General features: G+C 47.3%; 10 protein-coding genes across 10 annotated transcripts; 5 read left to right on the top strand and 5 right to left on the bottom strand.

Annotated features, from left to right (window-relative positions):
* The first annotated feature begins 28 nt into the window (after positions 1-28).
* On the top strand, positions 29-2135 carry LY89DRAFT_688476 (GTP-binding protein-like protein GUF1). Its single transcript, XM_018215713.1, has one exon. It carries the CDS (start codon positions 70-72, stop codon positions 2041-2043), a length of 1974 nt encoding a protein of 657 aa, XP_018066347.1. The 5' UTR covers positions 29-69; the 3' UTR covers positions 2044-2135.
* Positions 2136-4732: 2597 nt separating this feature from the next.
* LY89DRAFT_673788 (uncharacterized protein) lies at positions 4733-5471 on the top strand (the record flags this gene model as incomplete). Its single annotated transcript, XM_018213389.1, has 2 exons — positions 4733-4985; positions 5038-5471. 2 exons carry the CDS (start codon positions 4733-4735, stop codon positions 5469-5471), a joined length of 687 nt encoding a protein of 228 aa, XP_018066348.1.
* A 3-nt stretch (positions 5472-5474) lies between these two features.
* Positions 5475-6495, bottom strand: LY89DRAFT_688477 (uncharacterized protein). The gene is made up of 2 exons (XM_018215714.1): positions 6049-6495; positions 5475-5986 (listed from the first exon to the last, which is right to left on the bottom strand). Exons 1-2 carry the CDS (start codon positions 6449-6451, stop codon positions 5742-5744), a joined length of 648 nt encoding a protein of 215 aa, XP_018066349.1. The 5' UTR covers positions 6452-6495; the 3' UTR covers positions 5475-5741.
* Positions 6496-6870: 375 nt separating this feature from the next.
* Positions 6871-12149, bottom strand: LY89DRAFT_218994 (cell division control protein-like protein 15). The gene is made up of 13 exons (XM_018205924.1): positions 11546-12149; positions 11360-11494; positions 11280-11309; positions 11162-11226; positions 10672-11110; positions 10237-10618; positions 9676-10184; positions 9136-9630; positions 8944-9087; positions 8618-8896; positions 8361-8565; positions 7857-8313; positions 6871-7805 (listed from the first exon to the last, which is right to left on the bottom strand). Exons 1-13 carry the CDS (start codon positions 11702-11704, stop codon positions 6902-6904), a joined length of 4203 nt encoding a protein of 1400 aa, XP_018066350.1. The 5' UTR covers positions 11705-12149; the 3' UTR covers positions 6871-6901.
* Positions 12150-12594: 445 nt separating this feature from the next.
* On the bottom strand, positions 12595-14027 carry LY89DRAFT_738622 (uncharacterized protein; the record flags this gene model as incomplete). Its single annotated transcript, XM_018220390.1, has 3 exons — positions 12595-13197; positions 13307-13955; positions 14017-14027. The coding sequence occupies 3 exons, from the start codon at positions 14025-14027 to the stop codon at positions 12595-12597; spliced, it is 1263 nt and encodes a 420-aa protein (XP_018066351.1).
* A 436-nt stretch (positions 14028-14463) lies between these two features.
* On the top strand, positions 14464-17959 carry LY89DRAFT_722384 (FolC bifunctional protein; the record flags this gene model as incomplete). Its single annotated transcript, XM_018218725.1, has 7 exons — positions 14464-15704; positions 16022-16124; positions 16175-16381; positions 16430-16756; positions 16800-16976; positions 17033-17367; positions 17450-17959. 7 exons carry the CDS (start codon positions 14464-14466, stop codon positions 17706-17708), a joined length of 2649 nt encoding a protein of 882 aa, XP_018066352.1. The 3' UTR covers positions 17709-17959.
* Positions 17721-19217, bottom strand: LY89DRAFT_722385 (phosphoribulokinase/uridine kinase). Its single transcript, XM_018218726.1, has 3 exons — positions 18818-19217; positions 18675-18740; positions 17721-18617 (listed from the first exon to the last, which is right to left on the bottom strand). The coding sequence occupies exons 1-3, from the start codon at positions 18855-18857 to the stop codon at positions 17953-17955; spliced, it is 771 nt and encodes a 256-aa protein (XP_018066353.1). The 5' UTR covers positions 18858-19217; the 3' UTR covers positions 17721-17952.
* LY89DRAFT_738625 (uncharacterized protein) lies at positions 19038-19512 on the top strand (the record flags this gene model as incomplete). The annotated part of the gene is made up of 2 exons (XM_018220391.1): positions 19038-19217; positions 19291-19512. 2 exons carry the CDS (start codon positions 19038-19040, stop codon positions 19510-19512), a joined length of 402 nt encoding a protein of 133 aa, XP_018066354.1.
* Positions 19513-20094: 582 nt separating this feature from the next.
* Positions 20095-20958, bottom strand: LY89DRAFT_218843 (MSF1-domain-containing protein). The gene is made up of 2 exons (XM_018205923.1): positions 20589-20958; positions 20095-20529 (listed from the first exon to the last, which is right to left on the bottom strand). Exons 1-2 carry the CDS (start codon positions 20739-20741, stop codon positions 20101-20103), a joined length of 582 nt encoding a protein of 193 aa, XP_018066355.1. The 5' UTR covers positions 20742-20958; the 3' UTR covers positions 20095-20100.
* A 3824-nt stretch (positions 20959-24782) lies between these two features.
* On the top strand, positions 24783-26473 carry LY89DRAFT_699975 (uncharacterized protein; the record flags this gene model as incomplete). The annotated part of the gene is made up of 2 exons (XM_018217093.1): positions 24783-24892; positions 25075-26473. The coding sequence occupies 2 exons, from the start codon at positions 24783-24785 to the stop codon at positions 26471-26473; spliced, it is 1509 nt and encodes a 502-aa protein (XP_018066356.1).
* Positions 26474-27139: the final 666 nt, after the last annotated feature.

A 27139-nucleotide genomic window follows, 5' to 3' on the forward strand; every position in this document is an offset into this window, starting at 1 on the left:
TTCAAATTTCTAGAAGCTAGGGAAGAAGCAGCAGACCACCACTTCGAAATTCCCAGCAGACTCGTCTCTATGCAGCGATGTCCCCTCTCCCTCCTCCGGCTCCCTAGCTCCTTACGCTGCCACTATGCCTCTCAATTCCTCTCCTCAATCCCAACCAGAGCCTTCACAACCTCCCTAGCTCGCCATGCCCAACCTAGCAAACCCGTCTCCGACCTCGAAAGGCGCATCAAAGCCATACCCATCGAGCGATTCCGCAATTTCTGCATCGTAGCCCACGTTGACCACGGGAAATCGACCCTCAGCGACCGCCTCCTCGAACTCACCGGCACAATCCAACCCGGAGGCAACAAGCAGATCCTCGACAAGTTAGACGTGGAGCGCGAACGCGGCATTACCGTAAAAGCGCAAACATGTTCAATGCTCTACAACTACGAGGGCGAAGATTACCTGCTGCATCTTGTCGACACGCCCGGGCATGTAGATTTCCGGGCCGAGGTGTCGAGGAGCTATGCGAGTTGTGGGGGAGCGCTGTTGCTGGTTGATGCGAGTCAAGGTGTGCAGGCGCAGACTGTGGCGAATTTCTATTTGGCGTTCTCGCAGGGACTGGTTTTGGTGCCGGTTGTGAATAAGATTGATTTACCCAGTGCGGATAGTGAGAGGGCGTTAGAGCAGATGCAGACTGCGTTTGAGTTGAAGCCTGAGAATGCGGTGCTGGTTTCTGCGAAGACGGGTCTGTATGTGGAGAAGATTCTTCCGGGTGTTATAAAACAGGTTCCGGCGCCAGTTGGGGACTTGAATAAGCCGTTGAGGTTACTGTTGGTTGATTCTTGGTATGATAATTATAAGGGAGTTATTCTGTTGGTGAGGATATTTGATGGGACGGTAAAAGCAGGAGATCAAGTGGTGTCGTTTGCTACGGGCTTGAAATACTTCGTAGGTGAGGTTGGGATTATGTATCCTGATCAGACGCCACAAAGTAGTTTGAGAGCTGGGCAGGTGGGGTATATCTACTTCAATCCTGGTATGAAGAAGAGCCAAGAAGCATTGAGCGGAGACACGTATACCACTGTTGGCTCTGAGCATTTAGTTGAGCCGTATCCTGGTTTCGAGGAGCCTAAATCGATGGTCTTTGTATCGGCATTTCCTGTTGATCAAAGTGATTTTGGACACCTGGAAGATTCAATCAACCAGATTGTGCTGAACGACAGAAGTGTAACACTTCAGAAAGAGGCTTCAGAAGCATTGGGAGCTGGGTGGAGGCTTGGATTTCTTGGAACGTTACATTGCTCTGTCTTTGAGGACAGGCTGCGACAAGAACACGGAGCCAGTATCATCATCACACCTCCAACTGTGCCTTTTAGAGTGCTCTGGACTGACGGAAGAGAAGAGATCATTCAGTCTCCTACAAACTTCCCCGACACAGATGTCCTGAGTCAAAGAATAGCAGAGCTCCAAGAACCATATGTCTCGGCAACTATCACTCTTCCAGAAGAATATCTCGGAAAAGTCATCGAGCTCTGCGAAGCTAATCGTGGCGAGCAAAAAGAGCTCAACTTCTTCACGGCCACGCAAGTCATCCTGAAATACGATATACCCCTAGCACAACTTGTAGACGACTTCTTCGGCAAGCTGAAAGGGGCCACAAAGGGCTACGCAAGTCTCGATTACGAAGATGCCGGCTTTCGACGCAGCAGCATCGTCAAGATGCAACTTCTCGTCAACAAAGAACCAGTCGATGCAGTAGCTCGAGTGGTCCATACATCTCAAGTTGACCGTATCGGCAGACAATGGGTCAAGAAGTTCAAAGAACACGTCGACAGACAAATGTTCGAGGTTATCATCCAAGCAGCAGCAGGAAAGCGGATCGTTGCACGAGAAACGATCAAGCCGTTTAGGAAAGATGTGTTGGCCAAATTACATGCCTCGGATATCAGTCGAAGGAGGAAACTACTTGAGAAGCAGAAGGAGGGAAGGAAGAAGTTGAAGGCCGTGGGAAACATTACGATTGATCATAAAGCGTTCCAAAAGTTCTTAGCTAAGTAGATGGGAACTAGACGGGATGTTTGTAGGTATATTGTACATTATGTATAAAGATCCAGCCTCTTGTATTCATCTTCTACTCGTGTTGATTTGTGCTTGTGTTCTGCAAACTCAAGGAACGCTGTTGAACGTTGTGCTATCTCAGTCATATATTATTGCCTGTCATATGAAAGCTCGCGATGTCTTATATCTCTGCTGTACTGTGCCTTAATTATTTTTTCGTGACTGATCTCTCAATAGAGAGAATAAACGAACAATCCCAAAAAAAATACACTTCGAGCGCCTATAGCGCGGACAGCGCGGACAACGCAATTTGCCCAAATCGCGCGATTCGCGCGAATTGCGGGTATTGCGCAAATTTCCTCCTGGTCCAATTTGAGAGATACCTCACACAATATTATATTTCTTCTATGCACAAACTTTTGTATATCCAAGCATTCATATTTTGTTGCACATCGTCAAAATAACCGAGGAGTCCGTCTACTCGTCAAATATCGCTTCCAAGAGCCTTGCAAAGTGAGGACGAAATAGGCGAAGAGCCATAAGGGTAAACAACGCTCTGCCCTAAAGCTCGACGTGCAGCAAAGTTCTTGGGCAATGGGGTTCAAGGGCTAAGACCGCTGGTATTATTTGATTGCTGAAGTGACTGACTGGTAATGCAAGATGAGGAGATAGGTTGATTTTACATGTATTGTACGTGTTGGTTCAAAGCTTGCTTCGAGGCCTTTTGGCCTGCTGTTAGATTTCAAAGAGGTTTCGTCTTATTCAAGAGTAGTCCGATGTCCTCGATGTCTTAGTTGATCAGAATTTCATAGGAGTGGCAAGCTTTCAATAGACTAAGTTCGTCGAGATGCATCTCATTTGCAGCTGCAACGCCGCCTCAGCTTCTGAAGGAGTTGCTCTACTTTAAGATACCGAGGGTAGCGAAACGACTTTTCTCATATTGGATTGGGTATCCTTGTTGCACGTCGCAGGTAATGCCAAGAGCACCTCAAGAGGATGCCGTACCTAGCCTTCTCAACCAGTCTCTCGCTACCAATGCCAGCTGCTATGACCACGTCTCTCTCCATCCCTTCGAACTTTTGTTGCACATCGTAAAATTATGCCGATGTTAACCGCAAGGCAAAACGTCAGTCTCTGAAGCTCGTAGGAACTGCATTCATGATGCCGAGAAGATCACGTGAATATACTTCGGAAGACAGGGTGAGGACCTGAGAGCATGTGGCAGTTTGCTATCCTATCCATCCAATATCTCACGAAAGCAATGCCATTGTTCGAGGTTGGGTAGCCGTAAGGCTCCTTCTCGTTCTGTAAGTGTACACTGCCCATTCCTTTTAGCCTCTAATTTGAGTTTGAATTTGACTTTTGTTGCTCTTCGCAATTTTTGTTCCCCACAGGAAATCAGCTGACACTGGCTATGTTTCCCTCACAGAGAGACCGTGCCTTCCTTGAGTTACTGTTGTCAAGTTCTGTTGCATGTCGTACTTTTTCCTCCCCGCAGGAAATCAGCTGATTCTCACGGTATTTTTGCTAGGAGTTCGCCCACATCGAGTGGGTAGTTCGTTCCTACCTCGGTGTCCCCCATATTGACTTGCACCCGTGTGTCCCGTCCGATCCTAGCCAGATATGCTGAAGACACACTTCGGTCCAACAAGACCCCCCCCCCCCCCTTAGGCCCTTGTAGTCCACGGCATCCTTCGGGAATTTGGGAATTTGGGTACTAACCTCCATAAAGGTATCCATGAATATTGTTGCACATCGTACATGATGCCTTTTAACCGCGGGTACATCTGTCCTCACGCCAGTCGTTCTGGAAGGAGCTATGAAGTGGTTGCGGCTCTACAGATAACTTGCGCCCTAACCTCTATAGAGGCATCCAGGAATCTTGTTGCATATCGTACATAATGCCTTTCAGCCGCAGGTACATCCGTTCTTATGCCGGTCGTTTTCGAAGGAGCTATGAAGTGGTAGTGGTTGCAGCTCTCCGGATAGCTTGCGACCTACCCGCTATAGAGGCATTCAAGAATCATGTTGCACGTCGTATATAATGCCTTCTAACCGCAGGTACCTCTGTCACTATGCTAGTGTTTTAACAAGAGCTCTGAAGTGGTTTGGCTCTGCGGATACCTCAGCCTAGAACACAAAGAGAATGGACTGAAAGTTATTCCAAAGAAGGAGTACTAAGTCTTCGTATCTTGATCATTGGGAGATTGTTTCTCGAATCTTAATAAGATGTCAAGAGCTCATGAATATACCACCAGATCATGGCAAAGCTCATGGCATGCAAAATTTGATGTCCTCTAAGTCATCTGTGATCACGTGGCGCTACTTAAGCGAAAAATAAAAGGGGCTGCCATCGTGCTTCAATGCTGCATGAAGTACCAAGTGAAGGAAAGGGCAGCTTTCGGGTGAGCTTGGGACGTTTTTCAAAGTCGATGTACCCTACGGATAACAACGGCTTTCAATATATTCTGCTGGTGTGACCCAATTTCTCGTGGTCGAGATTTAAATTCGGCCGCTCATTAGCTTCTGGACTGATCGTGCCAAATTTTGCTGCAGTCCATAATGAAATAGCAGAGCACATAAAGCTTTCTCTTTTCCTCTCTCCAAAACAACTTCACCCACAATTCAAACAAACATTCTCACTGAATATTCCCCCACAAACTTATCATCGGATTCAAAGTCAACCACAATGGCACCGATCACTCTTCCCGCAGGAAGAATTCAAATCCATGCCGACCCAGAGCCATGCAAGGACTTCTTCCAAACCCTCAAGTATGACATCTACCATTCTCAAGCCAGTGGTCTTGATACCTTCCCAACGAAGGATAAACTTTCGTGGGCCGTCCAACAATGTCCCAATAGCATCGAGGGTCTTTCCGATGCTCTCAGTCTCGCAGAGAACAAGCTCACTATTCATCTTGAATCTGTTCTACCCAACTTTGGTATTTTCGCCCCACCTACATGAACGATACGAGGAATGCTAAATGAGTTTAGAACGGGGACAACTGATTGCCTTTTTGAGTCAAAATCTATCCATTCCGACGCCAGACTTCAATAGCAATACGTCAACAGCTTCAATCCATACCAAGCCTGAGATACCAGCTCCCATACATAAGAACGCTGGCATCGCTTTCGCTGTTGTCGCCTTGATTGTTGTAGTCACCTTGCTTGTCTACCATGGAGTCAAGTACACTCGCAGCATCATTCATCGCCGTGAGGCAGAACGTTCCGCTCGATTGAGAAGAGCAATTTCTCCTGAAGATGCCAAGAAAGCCCAGGAGTACTTGAGAGGCGAATGGGCAGAAATTGATAGAAGACAAGCCGCGCGAGCTGAGTCAATCCAGTTGCAGGAACTTTCGACTGCTGTCACTGAGAACGTCGCTGAGCTAGCGGAGGTGTATAGACATCCGAGGATGGACTGGACGTAGATAGATTGTTTGCATGAATTTGAATTGAATAGACACATGATACCAAAACTGTCCACAATTGCACTGTCTATCTCAATAAAGTAGTGCTTCTTGTCTCTCCAGGCCCATCAAGAAATGTGAAATTGAGATTCTACATCGCCACAAGATGTCACCGTCACTCGTTCTCGCGCATCATCCGCAAATTAGATGATTGTCTGTCGTCTCGGACTGGACTCCGTAAAGGGCACGCATAGCTCCTCTCTAATTGCCCACCTACAACACGAACCAGACTTATACTGGTGATTTTAACATCCAGAAACGAACGTAGGATCCCTCACCACCATACTTGCTCAAATCAATCTCATGGCTTTCCACAACCTTCCACCCATTCTTCTCATACGCAACCCGAGCTTGCGGGGTACTAGTAAGCCATATCTTCCCCTGCACCTCATCACCTTTCTTCTTCCCCCATTCCAATAGACTAGAACCGATACCTCGACGCTGATAATCCGGTTGCACGAAGAAAAAAGACAGCACTTGCATCCACATCAACAATCATCTCCCCTTCAAACAGAAGCAAAAAGAAACGGCAACATACAAATATCCTGATAAACATCAAAATCCCTATCATAAAACTTCCTCGGACCGGCCACCTTCGCTCCCCACAACTCCAAATTCACACCAGGCAAAGGAGGCAGTCCACCCATCTTCTCTGCTGCCTGCGGTGGAACGACAGGTTTTTCTTTCGGCATATTCCACGTCGCGAAGCCCACTAATTTTCCACTCACATCGTCCACGGCTTTGAATGTGATCCTGCCTTCTTTCTGGACAGGGGTGAATAATCCTTTCACTGAGATCGCATCATGCGTTCCTTCTTCTGCGGAGCCCCAGATGAGTGGGTAAGCGGCATCACTGGCCGCGAAAGCTGCTGTCATGACGGATGCTAGGGCTTGGGCATCATCTTCTGTGGCTAGTGAGATGGAAATGTTTGACGTTGCCATTTTGATTGAGAGATTGAGGAGGTGGAGAAGTCTTCCATATGTTGGATGGCGATCAGATAAACCCTATTAGGCAAGAGCACCGAAAGGATCGCACAATCGAGCATCACGTGCAGAACAACTGAGTGAGTGCCTATACCTGAACTGTACCTAGGTGCAGATCGCAGTGGGCTGGCACAGCATCCAAGATCACGCAGCATAACGGAGATTCGAAGAGACATAAGTAATATCACAATGTATCATTCCATTGTACGCCTATGCTGTTACTTTCTCCTCTCCAACACCCACCCACCCTCGATCAAAGATCGATACATATATCAATGCCTATGCAACGCCAGCGAGCTATGCACCCACAAACCACACTTTTGACTCCGCCCAATGCATGCAGTTAACTACTCAAGGAAAATGCGGCTGTCCATCCTTTCTCTGTCATCTCATCGCCCACGTAAATCTCTACGACCATTTGATATCCCCACTCGGCGGTCTCGTCCTTCGTTTCGAGTTCAGCTGTGGCGCTGTACCTCCTGATGATTGAGCTGGCGAAGCAGCAACCGATCGCGACTGCTCTCTTAACCTTACACCGTTCTCTCTTCTTGCTGTCGAATCATCGCTTACTGACATAGCAGCCAGTGATGATCTAGATCCCCGGAGCATTGAAGTTCGCGGTAATCTACTTTTGCTCAATGATGAGCCACCAATAACTTCCCCACTGGTTCTGCGTGTCATTTGAATTTGCGATCCATCTCTGCTTCTTGGCCTATATACTATATCACTTCCATTGGATCCAGCTGCTAGCCGACGGGGCGTAACGCTGCCATCTATGAATGCCGAAGACTGCGAGACTCGGTTGGCATGTGTGGGTGTCATTGGTGCTGTCATGCTATGTTGTAAGGATGGAGGCGTGAAGGTACGTCTGACTTGGCCTGGCCGAGATCGTCCTCCGCTGCTGGTTTCGGAGTTGGTGTCCAAGTTGGCTTTCACGAGCTCACTTGCCATGTTTCTGACCAGAACGGCGTTGTCGTTCTCAGCTAGACGTTGAACTTCGTCGAAGAGAGGATGAGACTGGATGCTACCAGCTTCTTCGTCGCTAGGATCGCATATGCTACGAACGATACGCAGCAGATTCAATCGCACTACAGCTTTCTTATGATTGAGTTTCTGGAGAATACCCGAAAAGAGATCAGGTCGAGCAAGGGAAGCTGCAACTGGCGAGCTTAGCCGCAAGAGCTTTTGTAGGGGTTCGAGTAGGTTATAATCGAATGCACTGGCTTTATGTGCGTTAAAGCACTTGACGATGGCTTCGGTGAAGTTGCCTTCCAACAAGCACTTCTCAACTTTAGCAGTCTCCTCCTGAAGCCTACAAGCGAAATTAGTAACGTGTAGTAAAGATGAAGTTTTGCCAGCTTACCAAATGAATATGGCATCCAACGCGGTGACCTGCCAGTACTGGTCCTCCAACAGTGAGACGTAGAATTGCAGTCCCTTATTTTGCCATAAGTACTTTCGTCCCACTTTTCCAGAATGGGCCATATCACAAAGAATCGGCAAAGCGAATTCCTTTGGAGGTCTCTTTGTCTTCATGATCTTCTGCAACAATGGTATGATGCCATTGATAGCAGCATCTTCTTGGCGTACTTTGCTCAACCTGCACAAATTATACATGGTGTTCAGAACTTGGTTGGAAATCTCGCGGAAGTGATTGGCGTCCTTCTTCATACTTGATCCAAGGAGATCGATCAGAAGCTCGATGGCATTGGCAGCATGTAGGCTATCAAGAGTGGTCGACAACATGGACAGATTCTTGATGAATTTCAACATCGTGATTTGATGTGCTGGAGTCATCCGCCGAAGGTCTTTGAGGACACCTGAATTAGGTTAGCATATAATATAGCATTTAAGTAGAGAATCGTACGTTTGAGTACAACACGATCCGCCACGACTTCTTTGACATAATTCTCAGCTTGTGAAAAAAGGTAGAATATGTTTACAATACGTCCTTCAATGAGTTCGGAAAGCTCATCTTCCTCATCAAGTACACGATCCAAGACGAGGGCGAGAGGGGACAGAATCTTGCTTCTAGAGAATATACGACAGAAGTCATTCTTTGGTGTTGGTCCCTAAGATGTTGTCAGTATTCATGAGATAGAGTAGGTAAAGGGTAGCAATTACCTGAAGCTCGAAAACATTCCAGATCCCATTAACACCAATCAAAACCAAGTCTCTAGCTTCATCATAGTCCTCGTCAAGAAATTCGACAAGGACATTGAGACCACCGGCACTCACAAACATCTGAAGGGTCAATGTTGATGTTTGGTACATCTGTCTGACAAATGCAGCTGCTTCTAGACGAATGTCGTTGGAGTACTGCCTTGCCGCAAACTTCGTGATGATTGGAATTCCTCCAACGAAACATAAATTCTCTTGGATTTCAACGTCATTGAGAATGATCTACCAGTGTCAGCAGATATTTTGCTGTAGGAGAAAGAAATACATACTGTGTTGACTACCTTCAAGAGTCGCAAGATCATTGGTTGCCGACTTTTGACAGTACAGGGCTCAAGGATCTCAAGGATGGGAAGCATTCCATGTGCGCTAATGATGAGACTCTTCGCATCTTCTGACTCATACAGAACATCGAGCTTCAATTTGTTAGTACTAGTCTTAATGAAAAGCAGGGGAAAACTTACTAGTTGCTCAGAGACATCCTCAATAAGGTCATGCTCCTCTGTTACCTTCAACGAGCTCACCAAGCCTTCGACTAAAGTACATAATCTAGCATGCTTGTCACGAGCAATGTTGGCTTGCAGATCCATCTCATCAAAACCCTGCTCCAATGAGGCGAATGGATCGTCCTCATCATCTTCATCGCCAAGCCATGAATTGTTAGAGAGTTTCGAATGCAGCATTAAGGCTCCGACACCATCTTCAGAGCCTCGATCGCTTTCGTCCTTTTCTACAATGGTACCGTCCTTTCCGAAGATATCAGAAAAGTCCTCATCGTCCTCATCTTCAGCGTAGCGTTGAATTTCTACGGATGATCTTGTCCGCCGCATGGCTTTATCTTCAGATTGAGGAACAGTCTTTCTCCTCATGCTACCATTGAGTGCAACGGGAGACTGGGCTGAGCGTGGCAAGCTTGTAAGATCCGAAGGGTGGAATAATTTTGGGGAAAGAGCATCATCCTGTCTCAAGTTAGTCGCGATACAAAGTAGCAGGTTTGAATTCACCTTGATAATGCTCAGCCGTCTGTCGAAAATGCTGTCATTGTCGACAAACAAATCCGAGTAATCTTCGACAGACTGCTCGCGGTACATCGCTGCTGGTCTTGCAGGTAAAACAAATTTAGGTCCTGCTTTAGCTCCTACCTGAGCTTTGACAGGAGATTTCGGCCTAGGCGGCTCACTTCTCGATGTCTTCCTCGAAGAAGGTTTTACTGCCACAGCCGGCTTATTGTTTTGAGTGACAATGGTGGGCTTAACCTTGTAAGGTCGAATCGTTTCAAGCTCATGACTGTCTGGCTCTATACTCTTGCGCGGTCCTTTGATGGTTACTAAATCACCCTCGAAGTTATTGTCCCAATTGTCATTTTCATCGTTAGGTACTTCAAACGATGCAAAAGCTTTCAGGCGGTCAGACGACAGCATGCCCCCAAAGTTGTCATGAGGCTTGAACTGAGGAAGGTGAAGCGCGCTGGGAGAGATAGAAGATGCAAAGTCATCATCCCAATTGTCATTTTCTGTAGATAGTCAATATTATTCATAACCTTCGAAGCTTCCAATTTCGCATACCTGTGGTTTCTGGAGATCGAAATGCTTCTGCTTGATTTTTTGGCTTAGCAAGTTGAAGAGGTCCTTTGGCAGGAGTGATTAGTGTTGTCGGCTTTTGGTCACTATGAGGATCTCGAAGCGGTGGATCTCTTCTTGGTGGCATAGGGCTTGCGGCATTGGACCTCGTGGACGCACGAAACGATCCCGCTCCTGTCGGAGACTTTAGTGCTTCGTTCCATTGTTTGACTTCTTCAACAGCTTCATTAAAATTTGCAGGTGGTTTCGCCACGGGAGCATCACTCCGTCTTGACCCAACGATCCAAGCATGTTTCAGTAGTTTTCGGGCCGACACTCTCAGATTAGGGTCTTTCTGAAAGCATTGCATGAGAAAGTCACGAGCAGCCTACAAAACATTAGTGAAAATTCGAATAATGCGAAGTTTTCGTTTAAACTTACAGGCGAAACACCTTCCGGCAATGGGGGATGGTCGTCATTGACAATAGCAAAGAGTGCTGGCATAGGTGCAAGTTTATGATATGGCGGCCTTCCTTCCAAGAGCTCGATGACTGTGCATCCCAAACTCCAGATATCAGAGGCAGGTGTGGCTCCCGATAACTGAATAATTTCGGGAGCCATCCAATATGGCGTTCCCACAACTTGGGCTTCCTTGTCAGCCCCAGACAGCGTACTTGTTGAAACCCCAAAGTCTGCAAGCTTGACTTTGCCATCTTTTGTCGTGAGAATGTTCGCTCCCTTGATGTCTCGATGAATGACACCTTGATCGTGGAGATACTGCAGTCCTAGAAGGATTTGGCCCATGTAAACTCCGACCAGATTCTCAGGGAATTTGCCATAGCTTTTGCATATCGAATGCAACGATCCATTCTCACAGTACCTGAATAGTGTGAGCAGAGGTTCTGATTTGGATGGCTCTGCCAAAGCTTACTCCAATATTATGTTTAGGCAGTCTGACGACTTAACGAAACCCAGGTATTTGACAATATTATCATGCTAATGCATGTCAGCGAACCGTTTATATGCCACCACTCGCTTGAAGAACTCACATTAAGGTTCTTTAGTAGGTCGATTTCGGCCTGGTTATAATATGTTAGCCACAGCTTAGATGTTTCGTGGTTTCTCGTACCTCAATATTTCGCAACTCGCTCTTGGGGAGATCTCCAAGCTTGATCTGCTTCACAGCAACAGCCTCTCCTGTTCCCCAATTGAAGGCTTTGTAGACGGACCCAAAAGCACCTTTTCCAAGGCATTCTCCTAGACGCTATCCCATGTATAAGCAAGTTGATTATTCTTCCTCGGCATAAAGACCTACGTAGTCCTTGAGACCTGGATCTTGCACTGCTTTCTCCTTCCCCGCTCCGCCATCTTTCCTCGGCGTCCCTGGAGTCCTCTCCGTCTTTCCATGTCCGTTCCCAGCCCCTGATCTGCCATTCGCTTGCCGGTCCGACGACGATTGAGTATGGGAGACCATGGCCGAAGTCGAGGCCTAGGAAAGGGTTTCAAAGGAGGCAGAGAGGAGGTCGAATGCTCTGGCAGATGGAGGATCTCATCCCAACCATGAATGCTCGCGTTCGTGGACAAGGTCCCGGTTTCAAGTCGCGGTATCGCGGGGTTACGTGAGTTATGGTCAAGGTTGCGTATAAGGCGGATCCTAGTCTGGTTGTGCCAGGCGAGTCGGAGCGCAAATCACTTCCTGGGCGTTGATGGCAGCTTAGATTGACAGATGGCATGCCACATCCTATGCTGAAGTCTTCGGTATCAATGTTCCCTGAGAAAAGTATTCGTGGATTGTTAAGAGAAATTGGCAATGACAAAATAGCGTAGCAAACGAGCGTGGAGCGTTACTGGGATTCGCGACCTGCAGTAAGGCTGAGATGCGCAACGCCAAACGAGAAAGATCATTGGACCTCCGAGGATCTCGACAATTATGTTTCACCGTTTGTTTTCTTGGTTCATTCTATTGTCTGCTACCAATCAGTAGACTTTGAACTATACGAGCGTGTCTCACTGTCAGAAGAGCTTCTCAACGCGTTTCCACATCCGTAGCGGTTTCCTTCCCGTCAGCAATGTCCCCTGATTCTCTTCACATTATCTTGTCACTAATGCCATATCGATCATAAAAGCCACTTAAGATCTGCTGAGCTATTTGATGAATGGGAAACACGCAATATGTTCAATTGAAATGCTGTCCTTGTCGAAATCACCGCAAGAAAACTTTCCCAGATTCCCAACGCCAGTGCAGATGTCGGTATCCCAGCAAGTTCCGGACTTTTGAAAGTAGTACTAGTGAAAACAAGTATGGTACAAATGGTATCATCCCCCTATAAGAAATCCGTGCGGTCGTTATTTATTCAGATGGAATTAGGTCGTAGGTTCTCGACGTAGGTTGCGACTTAGTCCTGCAGAAGCCCACCATTCCTCTGGTATCTCGTCTCTAGAAGCCAATCTTGATATGATGCGATGCATGCCACCAAGATGCTCTGTATCTGTGCCGCCATTTCGTGCAGCGCGGTCTGCTCTAGAAGTGACCACATCTGCATATGTCCAAAAACGATCGCCTCGCATTCGGTTGAAATCATGGAGCTCATAGATATCTTCGTCTTCCTCATCCGTATTCGACCCAGAGTCCGATATATCACAATCACGAAGGGCCGTCGAATCGCCACTCCTATCTACACTAGTCATAGACGTGCTCGCCGAGGTTGGTCCAGATCCGGATGAAGATGCTGCGGCTGCTGCAGAGGCAGATGCAAATGATGACCCAGCGCTGGGTGGTTGTGGATCCGGTGTAATGCTCGTAAGGAGGGTATCCCAAGCGGCACCATTCTCAGGGCTAAGGCTTCGATCTCTGTCCCCAAGTCCATCTAATCGCGCTTGGCGGATAATTCGCCTGGACCGCTCCATATTGCTGGACACTCGATTAAATGCTTGTACTCGTTCCGAGAGGGTTGATCGTGCTGCTCGCTTGAAGAAAGTTAGCCAATATTGCAGTAGGCATTGAGAAACAAGAGTAAGTCTTGCAGCGACTGGAGAGACCGCAATCCTCAGGTCTTATTAAAATACAGTATCTTACCTCGGCATATGGAGGACCTCGCACAGTGAAACTAAAATCAGAGTCCTCGAGTGGGCGCCTGGGTGGTGATACATCTGCCTCGCCAACAGAAGGATGGGATGGTGATCGAGCAGGTGTTAGTGAAGAGGGACGTGGTGAATCGATTCCAGGGCCATTGCGAGCCATGAAGTTGAGATCTGTGTCCGTATATGGCGGCGTAGGGGCTGGACGTCTCCTGGCTACTCTCCGCAGATCTTGTCGTATAGCCCTCAGTCGCAGAATCTCTCTCTGCCTTTCTTCAGTGCCGGAATAATCACGCGATTCCGGGACTGGAGGCATGAATAGGCCATCGATCTCATTGCTGGGCCGATGCTGACGCTCAAAGCTGAGCGTGTCACGTAATCTCATGCGCTCTTGTTCAAACATCGAGCGCCCATCAAGTTCGCCGGTTCGGTCAGAAGTTGGAACTCGTTGTCGGTTTTCCGATGGTTCAAAATCTTCGGGCTCTGCATCAGCGAGCATACCAAGCATCCGTCTTCTTCGAATCTCTGCTGACGGGCGCGAGTGAGGGCCTCGAATCGTACGTTGCCGGCGGATTGAAGATCGCGGACCTGCTGTGGCCTTTTCGGGCTTCGCAGCAACCTCAGGCTCTACAGGAGTGATGAATAAACTGCTCTTTGATCAGTACTGGATGATAAAAATCATAGATAGGAGGGGGCTGGTTCACTCACGGCAGGCCCATTTTCGCTGATTGAGGGGTTGATGGGGATAAATAAGGGGTGATATGAGTCTAGTATAGTTGCGCGACAACACTAAAGAGGTTTTTTCGATGGAAGATTGAATATTTTCGCGCTCCTGAATGGGGTTGTTGATGCGATTGCTCGTTGGCGAAGCCTCTCGGAATCTGGGAGATTTTAGTACCGTTGCAGGAGATCTCTCGCTTAAAATGCAGGGGGTGAGGGGCGAAACTTCACCTTTAAGCCTCACCTCACTTTAGATAAAATCTTTGATATGGATCACTCTCCAATTCTTTCTCAATAACAGAGAATAACAATCAGACTACTTTGGATGAGAGGTTATCTTCTTTCACCTCAAGGTACCTAACTTCTATTCTTTCTACAGCGATGTTTGTCATCTAAAAAACCGGCATTTAGAGTCACGTTTGACTCTTCCTCGCCATGATTGAACTCGGATTGGGCCGAATAAGTCGCCTGCTCAGGCATACACCACAACCATGGAAAGCGATTCATGTTGCAGGCACCAACGGAAAAGGCACAATATGCGCCTACCTCTCTGCTATGCTCCATGCAAGTGGTGTACGTTGTGGCCGATTTACATCTCCACATTTAATTGACCGATGGGACTGTATCACCATCAACGAGCAAACCGTCAAGGAATCGGTGTTCAAAGAAGCGGAGAACCTGGTGCTGAGGCGGAATCGTGCAGAGAACATCGAAGCTTCGGAATTTGAGCTGCTGACCGCAACTGCCTTTGAGGTATTTGCAAGGGAGAAAATAGAGATGGGTGTTGTCGAAGTTGGACTCGGTGGACGATTGGATGCAACCAATGTTATGGAAAACAAAGCCGTCACAGTCATCTCTAAAATCGGCCTTGACCATCAGTCATTCCTGGGAAACACCATCGAAGAGATTACTTACCAAAAATCTGGTATCATGAGATCTGGAATTCCTTGTGTATTGGACAAGAGCAATCCCGCATCTGTGCGCAAAGTTGTGGAAGATTATGCAAAGGAGATTGGAACAGAAGTAGTTCTCAGCTCTACAGAGTCGTCCTTCTTAGACGAATTGTCTAAAGAGGACTTCGAGCCTCATCAATGGCAGAATCTTGCCTGCGCATATACTGCGTTCCACTTGGCCTATACTAAACTGGAGTCTCCTTTACATCGCTTACTGCCTGCGGTTCAAAACGTCACCTGGCCCGGACGCTTGCAGACTTTGGACATCAGAAGTGTTACAGGAAGGTCTCAACCTGTTCTCCTTGATGGTGCCCATAATGTGCAATCGGCAGAAGTATTGGGCACATATGTGGATAAAAAACTACGTACAGATGGGAGAAAAGTGACCTGGGTTCTTGCTGCTTCGCAAGGAAAAGAACTCGAGGGTATTCTGAAGTCACTGCTCCATCAAGGCGATTGTGTGGCTGCTGTGAAGTTTGGTCCTGTCGACGGCATGCCTTGGGTCCAAGCTATGGAAACCCACGACATTATTTCTGCTGCCGCTGCTTCGGGAGTGGATCCTACCCATCTGCACGGCACTGGTGATATCTCTACTGCTCTGCGCTGGGCAACCACAGTTGCCGGAGATGGGCCACTGGTCATTGCAGGCAGCCTGTACTTGGTGTCTGATGTTCTTCGACTTTTGCGCGAGGCAGAGAAAGTGAAGAATGAATTGCTAGGGCAGTAAAACTTACGATGATGATGGATGGTGCATAGTTGAGACCATTTCGAGCAAATATGTGGACCGCTCCTTCCAGATATATTAGTTTCGTGATGCGTAGTCTACCATTTCCATGCATTACACAATTTCCATGCTCAAGAATTTCTTGCGCACATTTCCAAGACGTCTTTAACAGCATAAACAAGTATCAAGAACGTCTGGGAGTGTAGGGCAAGATGTAAGCTCTTGGCGGATGAGTCTTTCTCACTTTCTCGCTTTACAACATATCATTCTTCGCCCAAAACAATCCACTATAGATCTCTAACTATACTCTATCTAGGTCTCCAATCCTAGAACGAAGTCCTACGGCAGGACAAATGCAGGGCCTAATATCAAAGAAGATTGCGGGTCTTGTCTCGGCTCAGTCCTCTCCAGTCAAGCTTGTGAGTTCTTTCGTATTGATCACCTAGCCCTTTCTGACGTTGTCCACTAGAAAGTCGTAAGGTTTGAGCACATTGAGGACATTAATTCAGCGCCGGCACAATTCTCTGAAGACGCCAGCGAAAGTGGCACATCAACAGCCGTGGTCGATGCCAGAGAAAGAGAGCATGTAGAAATGTCGTCTCCACCCGCAGTGTCCTCGCGACCTTCGTCACCAACGAAAAGACGAGATATCAGCGGCCTGCAGTTGCCAATTCAAGTAGGACTATTTCACATCTATTCATCCTACATCGACTAATTGGAATAGAAAAAATTGAGATTCGCTGGATTGGAAGACGAAGACGAAGACTCGTCGGATACTTCCCCAACGGTCATGAATGCATTCCAGTCGTTTGAAGACATGTCAATCAAGGAAGAAAATAATGACAAGACGGATTCTTTGCCCATGCCCAGCCTCCGAATCCGCAGGCGGGAAACGTTTTGTACGCCGTCTAGTGCTATTCTGAAGATGGCTCTTCCGAGCACCTTCAAACCGTACTTCGACATGGAGCAGATTTGGGAGAAGTGTGTATTAGTCAATAGGAGGCGGGTCGAAGTCCGTGTCAATAAGGACGGGGAAGACGAGATAGTTCAAGTATGTACACAACCTCTTCTAGGACAAACCACTAACTTTCCAGGTGCCCTATTCTGAGAGCACCTACGTCAATATGGCCAAAAAGGTCATACGTCGCTTTCTTGCCGTCAAATATAATTGCTACCCATATACTGAGGACCTCGATTCTGACATCGAGTTTCTTTCAAGTCTGGATCTCCCTGATTTCATTATGATCTCTAAACCTCAGAAGTCTGACCCAGTCAGTAATCATGTTCCTCACGTTTCAAAACTCTGACAACTCACAACCTCGTTCAGATTGCGCCATTAGCAAGTATCCTTCGCGAAAGCAGGATTCAAGAACGCTTAGAGACATTCCGCTGTCTTGCGATACATCCGTATTACAGAGACCAAGACTTTGAAGCAAAGACCAACATGAAACAAGATTTGATACTGTTGTTCGATAGACGCTTCACTTGCGACGTGGCTGTTGTATATGGCGTTGTGGTGCCGATAACTCACGACTTGCTTCGCCTCGGGGATGACCAAGCATTCTGCGAAGAAGACGGCCTCGATACAGGTGGATCTGACGATACAGAACTTGAGGAAAAGAATGAAGCTGCGTGGGAGACACTTCTCAAATATGGATATGAGTAAGTACTGGCCCAACTCCTCTACGGAATGGCTACCCGTGCCACAATTTTTGGACCGTAGTAAGACTAAACAATTTACCAGGAAGGATCCAATGACGTATTGGCTCCAATGGGGTAGAGACCACGTCCCTGACGAATTCAGTGGCAAGATTGCTACACCGAAGAACGTCTTCTTGGAGGACGAAGAAGAACAAGAACAGACCGATGAGCAGGAGGAAGAGGTAGATGACGAAGGAGAGGAAATTGAGCAGAGTGAGAACTCGGATGACTCTGTACTCTCGAACATTGATGATGAGCCATACGTGGTGACCCCGAGCATCGTTAAAGAGGGTACAGACTAAAAAGAGATGCATCAGTAAGGTTTGATCATTATTTGAGTATTCAGGAGCGTTGGCAGGTATGGTATGCTAAGCTTAGAAGCGGTATTGTCGATAGAGTCATAAAAGTAGTTTGATACCTCTCAACACCCTAAACTATAACGGTCAATACGGTCGTGTGTTCTTCTTCATAATGTCCAGAATTTCGGCACCACTTCTCAGACAAACCAACCGACTACTAGTCATCCCATGCCAACCATCAACCCTCTCACCTCCACCCCTCATCCTCCCAACTCTTAACCACCACATCAACACCCTCCCTAAACTTCCTCCTCCCCTCCACAATCTCCCTCCCATTCCTCAAATCGCTCTCCCACGCCCTCTCCCTCGCCACCTCTACACTCTCACAAATCCCACTCTCCACATGTCTCTTCACCAACCTCTCCGCCGCCCTCTCAAACCCCACTTCGACAAAAACATGCATATCCATCAAATCCCCCGCCTTCACCCAATCCTCCGCCTGCGGCGGATCTGGCTTAAAGCTCCCCCCATCCGAGGAAGTTGAGCCCGAGCTCGAAGAAGAAAGAGATAAATAAAGACCTTCTATAACCAATATCCGCGAGGAAGATAAGATCGCTATATCATTCTCAACCGGGTCTTTCAACGCGTGGGAAAAGCTCGGGGCGTAAATGGTTCTTTCACTAGAGGGCGTGAGTGGGAGGCGCAGGGATCGGATCAGAGACAGGTAGGACGCGGAGTCGAAGGTGAAGGCGGCGCCGCGGCGGAAGATGGCTTCGGGGGCGTTGGGGAGGGCGGACAGCTGGGACCGCGTGAGGTGGTAGCCGTCCATCGGGATGGTGGTTGCTATTGGGGTGGGAGAGGGGTGGAGGGCGTTGAGGTTGGTGGTTAGGAGGTGGGCTAGGGTTGTTTTTCCTGGGGAGATGTGAGTGAGGGAGGAGAGAATGGGGATAGGGGAGGGATGGGTGGTACCTGAGCCGGGGATGCCGGATATTGCTATTAGGAGACGTTCATTTGGGGGAAGGGTTTGGAATTTTGCTGAGAGGACGGGTTAGCTGTGCTCTCTTGTGTTTCATGCAGAAGTATAAGTTAAAAGGATGAAGTAAAGGACTTACTCCATATCTTGTCAACCAGTTCCTTAATTTGTCCCTCCATATTTCAAACTTCAAACACTCAATCCCCAAGTTTTATATGCCCAAACAATATCCTCAACGAAAGTCAAAATGTGGGGTCGTTCCGACCCCGCCGTGCCGTGATATCTTATCAACGATAAGACTTGAACCCCAGACCAAACAACCAAACCTCACAAAAGAAATCAGTAGGACGGACCTAGAAATGGACAACGAAGCAGAAATAGAAGAAGAAGATCTAAACGGCGGCCTATTCTCCATCACCCTCTCCTCCTCCGACTCAGACACATCCCCCACCTCTCCAAAACTTCCCCGAGATTTCCAATCCGAAGCCGATTTCCAGGCTATTCTCAAGACATGGAAACCCAAGGTTGAAACGGGAGATGTAAATCCCCTTCCCTTCCCTTCCCCATATCCCCACAAAAATATAGAAACGAACATCTGACTAAAATACAAAGCTATACAAAACCCTCAAACTCCCGATAAACAGGCCAACGAAACCGGAGTCTCAGGTGATTCTACATGCGGTGGAGGAGTTGTATTTTTTGAGGCGGTATGAGGAGGCGTTGGGGGTGGTGGAGAGGGCGTTGGAGGGGGAGTTGGGGGTGGAGATTAGGGGGGTGCTGGGGAGGTATAGGGGGAAGTGTGAGGGGAAGGTTGGGAGCTTGGGGAGAAAGTAGTGGGATGAAGTGAATATGATACCCTGGAGTTGAAGTACATTGGAGGGAGAGTGAGGTTAGTTTGGGAGTGGGCAATGGGTACGACGAACGAAGAAGGTTGGGTTGTACTGTAAAGTTAAGGATACCTTTTGCTAATACTTGCCCAGGAAAAGGTTCTCTGAATCACCGAAATCACTTCGAGCAATAATTATCAGAAAGTATTCGAGTTTGGAAAGTCTCGAGTGGAGGCTGTAGATTGATCTAGCTTCTCGTACACCCTTCTTCTCTGTCTAAACCTCTCTTCTTTTGCTCCTCTCAATCCATCGCCGTCTAAGGTCTATCTTTGCCGATTAAGCAAGTAGGATTACAATACCATCGTACACCACCGATGCTCTGTCTCTCTCTCTCTTTCTCTTATCTAAATTCTCCAAAGCGAGTAGTATATGCCGGAACTCCGTTCCCAACCACTGTATATATGCCGAACCCCAAACTCCGAAGTAGACTTTTTATGTACCCCAAATCTCATGCTGCTTACTCGAAAAGGACGCTGGTATTCGCACGCTATGAAGCAAAAATTCGAATCGTCGGAAAGTCGTGAATGTATCGTCCTCATGCTGCCATCTTCTCTTGGACCTCAACCTCCATCCTCGCCTTCTCCTTTTCTTCTCTAAACACCCTCCTACTCATCTCCAGCACAGCTTCGAAGCCCTCTTTCCCTTTTCTGGCATTCTCGCCAAATCGCGTAACAGTCGCATCTTCCACGGCATTCTTGACCTTCTGCCACCCACCACAAAGCGCTGTGATCTTTGCGTTCTGCACGAATTGCGTCTTGGTTGCAGAAAGGGGCTGATACACCACGGATTCCTGCACCGAGATGATATTGGCAAAAGTCAGATTCGAGGATATCATTGTAACTTTCTTCGATACCGGATCCACGTAGGAGGTTTCGAAGACGTGTGAGGTTTCGTTTCCGCCCATGAGCGATGCAAGCCATTTCGGCGCGCTTTGCTTGCATGTAATCAATCTTTCCGTTCTCAACTATTCATTTTGTTAGTCTCTTCTATGTTTCGGAAGTGGGTGATGGGTAGGGGACGTACAATTCCTGACTCAGGATCCACGCTCCGCGATAATGTATCGACGGCTATGACATGTGTGCTCTTGTCGTTCCAAGGACAGTATTTCCTCCAATTCGCAGTCGAGACTTCCTCCCAGGAGTAGTCAAACACCTCATCGTTGGAAAAGACCTTCATCTTTGAACGTGTTGCTCGTGTGTGTTTTGCAGTCCTAGCTCGGTCCTCAAAATCTTTTTATGGAGCCCGTCGCGTGCGTCCTCCCTTCAATCTGTCGTAATCCTCAATTTCTTCTATCGTGTCGGTGGTGAGATTGATCGTGAAACGAGTTGTTGTGTGCGATAATGGGCGAATATATCCTTTTTGTCTTTGTGAGAGGGTTTTCCTTCACTTTTCTTTTCCGGGGTCGCAGCTGCAAGATAAAGATGCGGATCGGAAAGCAGCTAAAATTCTCTCGCCTCCCAAATCCAGATTCTCACTAGCGCATGACGCTCTGACCAAGGAAGAAAAAAAGTTGGGGGTTCTCTTTCTCCTCGGCCACTCGGAAGGATGGAGGGCTCGATCTTCGGAATGGGGATTTGATGGATGAATGAATGAGAAACCTCGGATTTGCGAATGACCTGCAGTGTTGCATCACACGGGGTACGCGGGATCGAGGAGATAAGTGAAGTTTGTTTATCGTGGAATCTGAGAGTAACCACACCTCGCACTCCTTGTCACGCCGAGGAGGATACCATACTTTTATTATGTTCCTCCTCTCTTTTCCGAGTTCCCGGCCTGCGTTCGGTTTATTTCTGGTCGGTCGCCGATACTTGCTTGCCTTGCCTTGCTTATTGTACTGTTGCAGACGCCCTCTGATCTAGTAATCGAGAGGATTTTGTTGCTATTGGCTTATTCACGTTGTGGAAGCTTCTTTCGATGACCTGCTGGAGTCCTTGTTTCACGGCATGTGATAATCACGTGACTCAGGCCTGATTCCCTTCTCTGCCTCTTCGACTGAAGCAGAAGGTAGCTTTCGGGCTGTAAAGCACATATGTTATGAAGATTCCATTGAAATAGAATGAATCGATTTAATGTCTTGTCTGTTTTCATACACTCGTCAGGTCGTGACGAGTCCATCATAGACATTTTGCTCGGAATATTGTTCCAATTTTCTCCATGGTTGAACCCCCGTGCTATACTACTTCACATAGCAAGCTTGAGCGAGAGCATCCAAGCGCCCGGTGGTATGTCGTGATGAAAACAAGGATGAGCAACATCTTGCAACTATCAATAATTCCCTTGTTTTTCCTATTAGTAGCGTTCACAAAATCTACAGTCCTGGGCTCAATTCAGATGACAGTCCATAGAGGGACAACGTTAGATCTGGTGCTCTAATTAGCCCTACAGTCGTCGGATTGGACCGAACTCTCCAAAGTATGCTCCGTGTGTCCATCAAGTCAACAGCAGCACATGCGCCATTGAACATCACAACGAGCAAGCTCATCAGTGCCTAAGTCTACATGTAAGCAGTAAAGAGTTTCATTTCAATTGTCTTACAGAGCATTACGCTACTACTATCAAGTATATAGTAGCCTACGACTCTTGATCATCTCCTTCAGCCCAGTCACTCGTATCGAGAAGACAAAAGAAAAGAAGAAAAGTGCTTGTATAACATACAACAGATGAGACAAGACTGTATACCTTCGAACGTTAAAGTAACGATCAAATTCTATCCATATTTCGGTGAACTGGAAGTTGTAAAAGAATGTAATGATGATATTCATCGAGTAATACCGCTCGCATGGAGCGACTCGCTTGAAGCCCCTTTTCTATGAACAGCCTTATATCCAACAGTGTCCAACGCGCTTATGTCGTCCAACTGCGAATTTTTATTCGATCGAATTGTGGCGAAATTGCTTGAACTCGACTTTGTTGAGGGGATTGTGACTGTTCGCACCCTGGAGGAGACAGAATTCTATTTCACTTTAGAATGGCGTTGCGAATTGGTTAGGTATAGTAAATACTGAATTGATCTCAATAGAAGAGTCACTTCACTCTATGTCATCCTAACACAACTTCGGCCCCCAGAGTCCATGCCTGCATCTCTACCTCTGTACAAGATGCGACTGCGGCTGACTACTGCGATGACACCATTCCTACCAGCTGTGGATAGATGCCTACTGAGGCGTTGATAACCGTGTTTACAGCGCTGGCGGTAACGTGAAGTTACAGCGGTGGATGAATGAGACTGCAGAGCTGATATATATATATATGAATAGCTATCTTGGTAGGCTGCCTTCACGCCATTTAGCTCCAGTATTTTCCAAATCCTTACTAAGATATGAACATTTGAGGCGGTCACAGTTACAGTTGTTGTGCTCATCCGAGCGTGCATACATACATTGAAGGAGGATAGTAGTGGAGAGGAGGATGATCTTTCATTTTAAAGTGTTTGTTTACTATGGCCACTCGTTTATAAATACTCGAGTTATTTGCTCCAAATTGAGTTTTCTCGCTAAATTTCACCTCATTTAACACAACTTTGCACTTATCAAGAGAAGATTTTGCACTGATGTGTATGGGCAAGACAAGTGAAGCAGAAGAAATGCTCTTAATGTATTATTCTTCAAGAATCCAAAACGCCTCACTATTGAGACGTTTTGTAAACCGATAGCCTTGTCGAGGCTGCATTGAATACACTGTTGAAGCGTTCTTCAGATATGCAGTGACCCGTATCCCGTGAATTGCGCACTTCAGCCGAACCGAAAGAGGTCGGCCAGCAGGAGAGCTTATGACTTCTGCGGAAGTCAGGGCTGCATATCAGACCTGACTCGGAGTCTTTGTGCTACTCGCTACTCGCTGCTTCCGACAGCTTGCCGAAGGACGAAGTTATTGTGTGACATGCACGCAAAAGCCTCGTCTTGCCCAACAAACCCGATTTTGACGTGCTCAAAATATGTATTAGATTGGCTTTCTAGCTTGGTAGCTGTCGCCTACAGCAGCCAACCACTGCTGTTTGTAGTGAGCATGGTCAAGGGACTTTCACGCCTTCGACTTCTTCAAGTATGAATGATTATTTTTAAATGCGCACTCGCACACGAGACTCGGCTGGCAACGTAGCTAACAGTAAAGTTGTGAACTGCGCACAAGTCTAACTCGTGGACGACACCTCAGGTCTGCTTTTGTCTCCGTCCGAAAAGCATGAACTATCAAGTGGACGCAATCTCTATTGTCTGACACGAATCTAGATGGTCTTCAAATGACCAAGCATGTCAGCTATTTGGAATGCTGCTTAAGTCCCCGCCAAAATGCCTCGAGTAATCTCAAAATTGACACACGGGTCACAGCGGAATACAAAGCTGGCCGCACATTAGCAACAGCTATCAAACTTATGACGAATTGTATTGCCTTTTCCTTGGTTTGAGCGACATATCATAATCGATCAGAAATGATAGATGCTAGGTACTTAGCAGAGATTCGTTGTCAGAAGTACCACTCTGTAATGACTGTTTTGAGGTTGAAGTGAATTGCGTGCACGGATCACGACATTGAGAACTTGACTGCAGGTAGCCATGTGTGCAACATAGTAGATTGATTCCAGAAAGATCGAGTGTAACAATGACCACGTTTCCGGTGAGCAACCACCAAATCAACGCAGGGGAATAGAGCGATGGCGTTGAGTGTTCAAACTTAATTTATAATCAGGGGAGAAGAACGATTCAGCAGCGTAAAATACACATGGAGCTTGCGCATTGATCAGTCCCGTGAGTTGTAGGTGGTATGGGCACCCCAGCGTCAGATCATTGGTCCTCGGAGACGAAATAGGAAACCGCTTCCGTATACAGTCTGAAGTTATTCAAATAATCTCAACGTTGATCGCCTAGCCTTGCTTCGCGCCTCAATCATCTTATTGCGCATGTGCCATATTTGTGAAAGAATCATGACGCCAAACTCGTAGATCACTGCGGAAAGAGGCATTCCGCAAGAACCCGTTGAGATGTGTTGTCACTGGTGTTTCTCTGTACTCGATCTTGAGACCCTACAGGACTACTATGTCGGGCTCCACACGTTTCTGCTGTACGCACTCAAGCTCTGCACAGGCGAGCTTGTAGGACTAAATTAGAAATATGCCGTGATTCCACGGTCTCAGTAGATCTGTGAACAGGTAGTGCCGGGTGTTGGCCTCTGAAGCATGGCTTCTGACGAAAAGGTTGAAATGTTGCCTGGCCCTGCCCCCTTATGCCAATTACTCCAGAGAGCGTTGTCGGCAGAGATACATTGAATGGTACTACACTCTCAAGTATCATCCAGGAATTCGGGACAGATATGGCGGCTGTTGACATAGCAATGTAAGTGATCCTGAGCATTGGTAAAAACAGGCCCGCTGTGTTGAGAAGATTCGCTGAATATGGATTAGGAGTGAAATTGCAGGCGGCGAAGCCTTGCTGAAAGACCTGCTTGGCCGAAAGTCTTCTCCGCGTCTTATACGTCATCTTAATCCTACTGTGACTTGCGCTCCAAAACGTCGCAGGAAGGTCAATTCAAGCAGAGGTCCACGGAGATCGATCGCCAAAGCATTGCCATCATCGTGCGCCCCTTTGCTTCCAGGAATCATCATCTTGAATCAACGCTATTTCCCAGACTCGGAATTCTCTGCCGCGAAGGTTGGGGCGACATCCTTTGCATTTTCGGCAATGAGTGTGCTGCAGGAGGCACGACTGTTTGCGGGGATGATTCTGTACAAGAGAGATGAGAGTATCACTACCCCACGCCTCTTGACGCATATGAAATCGTCCATTCCATGCGTCACCCTATTTTTCAACTTCCTCATGGATTGGATGAGTATTCGAGATGCGCTGAATGAGGCAACGGAAAGTCTGACTTTTGCTTCCTATGGTACCAAAATCAAAGCCATATTGTACCATCAAACGGATACTTTGCTGGCCTACAATCCAGAATGGCTGCCGAGCTGCGTTACTCATCACGGCCCGTTCTGTGATGATTTTGCCAACCACTTCTCCACGGAAGAGGCTGCTATCGCCTTCGGTAGCTGCGAAAAGGCGCAACATTTGAAAACATTTCAGCGCATTGGCCTTAGGCATCTTCGATCGGCCAAGAATATGTTCGTCTTACAACACTCGTCGGTACAGCGAAATTATCTCTTGAGGCATAATGTCGAAGCAAGTCGAATCCAGAAATTGAGTCCTCCGATCAACATCGAGAGTTTGCCTCGATTGCCTTTGGCCTCCACCCACCCCAAAATCGTGGAATTCATGCACGCTAAACCATCGCTTCTCCTCTTTACCGCAGTGGCACGCATCGATTTCTTCAAGAATATCGAGCTTTTTGTGGATGCTAGCGTCGAGCTTGTTGGGCGAGGTCGTGCAGTGAGGGTTTTGATCGCTGGAGACGATGAAGCTGATAATTCTCGACGTCAGGAACTTACTGATCGAGTACCGTCTGGTATTCGCTCAGAATTCATGGTGATACCGAAGCTTTCGAAAGATTGCCTTTATTCGCTGTTCGACCAAGTTGCCGATAAAGGCGTCTTTGTTTGCACTTCGCGATACGAGACCCTGGGGATTACGCCCCTTGAAGCGAGTTTGAGCGGCGTGCCGACAGTAATCGCGAACTCTCTGAATGTCGAAGCCTCGACATACTATCCAGAGGAGTATCGCTTCGAGAATTCAATAACTGCCTTGGCTGGTTTAGTTGAGGCTTTCCTGGACTCTGGTATGAAGGGGCGTGGATGCTATCTCCGGAAGAGGATCGAAGAGCACATCTCGCACGACAAGTTCAGGAAGAGTATGATGGAAGCTTGGCGAGTCTTTTCACTTGCTGCCTGCGGAAACGAACATGGCAAGCATAATGAGCCGAGTGTCGGCATACGAAAGGATGCGGCTGTGATAGATGTTCAGGTCGTAGCATAATGGTATTGGTGCGTTGTCGACGGTATTGATTTGTAGAGGGAAGGTGTCTTTGAGTTGGAAGGAGTTGAGGTTTCGGTTCGGAGTAATATTTTAGCTTTCGCTTAATGGAGAGCTAAGTTCAGGGGCATTCACTTCAGCTTGCCCTTGCCTCCTGAGGCCACAAGTCAGGAGGCAAGGTTTGTTTAACTTTAAAATAGTAGAAGAGCCATCTTCGAATATATGTCTATATTACCTTCTAATGTTATTGAGTGACTAAGAGCTTTTATGGAAACAGTGTCTATTCGATTCACGTGATACGTTATGGAAAAAGTGCTATCCGCTTGTCCAACTTCGCCACCTCTCTGCGGGATCGAGATTCTCAAGATCTGCAATGCAGGCTCTGGAACAGTCTGCATCCATCCATCTCATCTCATGCCATGACATAGCCATTGTCATCGGCTTGAAACCCGTAACACCTTCAACGAAAAGTGCCAGTCAAAAGAAGTGAGCGTCAACCAATCATGGTCCCTCTATAAATTGCCTCAGCGTCCAGAGCTGCCCCATTTCTTCCCCAGTTTCTTGATTGCTCGCTTGTCTGCTCGTGTTTCGGGTGCACAAACCTGCTATTCGTGCCGGCTGATAACCCTCTGATTTGCTGGTATTTTAGCTGTACTGCATGGGCTCAAT

Source organism: Mollisia scopiformis (assembly GCF_001500285.1).
Source record: "Mollisia scopiformis unplaced genomic scaffold LY89scaffold_22, whole genome shotgun sequence".
Classification (NCBI taxonomy): Eukaryota; Fungi; Ascomycota; class Leotiomycetes; order Helotiales; family Mollisiaceae; genus Mollisia; species Mollisia scopiformis.

What these genes read in the sequence shown, in the direction of transcription:
- LY89DRAFT_722385 (XM_018218726.1), bottom strand. Translation starts at nt 18,857, where the DNA reads ATGGAGGGACAAATTAAGGAACTGGTTGACAAGATATGGA. An exon ending in ACTGGTTGACAAGATATGGA is followed by an intron (nt 18,741 to 18,817) that starts GTAAGTCCTTTA and finishes CCGTCCTCTCAG; the next exon opens with CAAAATTCCAAACCCTTCCC. An exon ending in ATCCGGCATCCCCGGCTCAG is followed by an intron (nt 18,618 to 18,674) that starts GTACCACCCATC and finishes ACATCTCCCCAG; the next exon opens with GAAAAACAACCCTAGCCCAC.
- LY89DRAFT_688477 (XM_018215714.1), bottom strand. Translation starts at nt 6,451, where the DNA reads ATGGCAACGTCAAACATTTCCATCTCACTAGCCACAGAAGATGATGCC. An exon ending in TGATGTTTATCAGGATATTT is followed by an intron (nt 5,987 to 6,048) that starts GTATGTTGCCGT and finishes TGTGGATGCAAG; the next exon opens with TGCTGTCTTTTTTCTTCGTG.
- LY89DRAFT_688476 (XM_018215713.1), top strand. Translation starts at nt 70, where the DNA reads ATGCAGCGATGTCCCCTCTCCCTCCTCCGGCTCCCTAGCTCCTTACGC.
- LY89DRAFT_218843 (XM_018205923.1), bottom strand. Translation starts at nt 20,741, where the DNA reads ATGAAGGTCTTTTCCAACGATGAGGTGTTTGACTACTCCTGGGAGGAA. An exon ending in TGGATCCTGAGTCAGGAATT is followed by an intron (nt 20,530 to 20,588) that starts GTACGTCCCCTA and finishes CAAAATGAATAG; the next exon opens with TTGAGAACGGAAAGATTGAT.
- LY89DRAFT_218994 (XM_018205924.1), bottom strand. Translation starts at nt 11,704, where the DNA reads ATGGTCTCCCATACTCAATCGTCGTCGGACCGGCAAGCGAATGGCAGA. An exon ending in TCGATCTCCAGAAACCACAG is followed by an intron (nt 10,185 to 10,236) that starts GTATGCGAAATT and finishes GACTATCTACAG; the next exon opens with AAAATGACAATTGGGATGAT. An exon ending in GGATCGTGTTGTACTCAAAC is followed by an intron (nt 8,314 to 8,360) that starts GTACGATTCTCT and finishes AACCTAATTCAG; the next exon opens with GTGTCCTCAAAGACCTTCGG.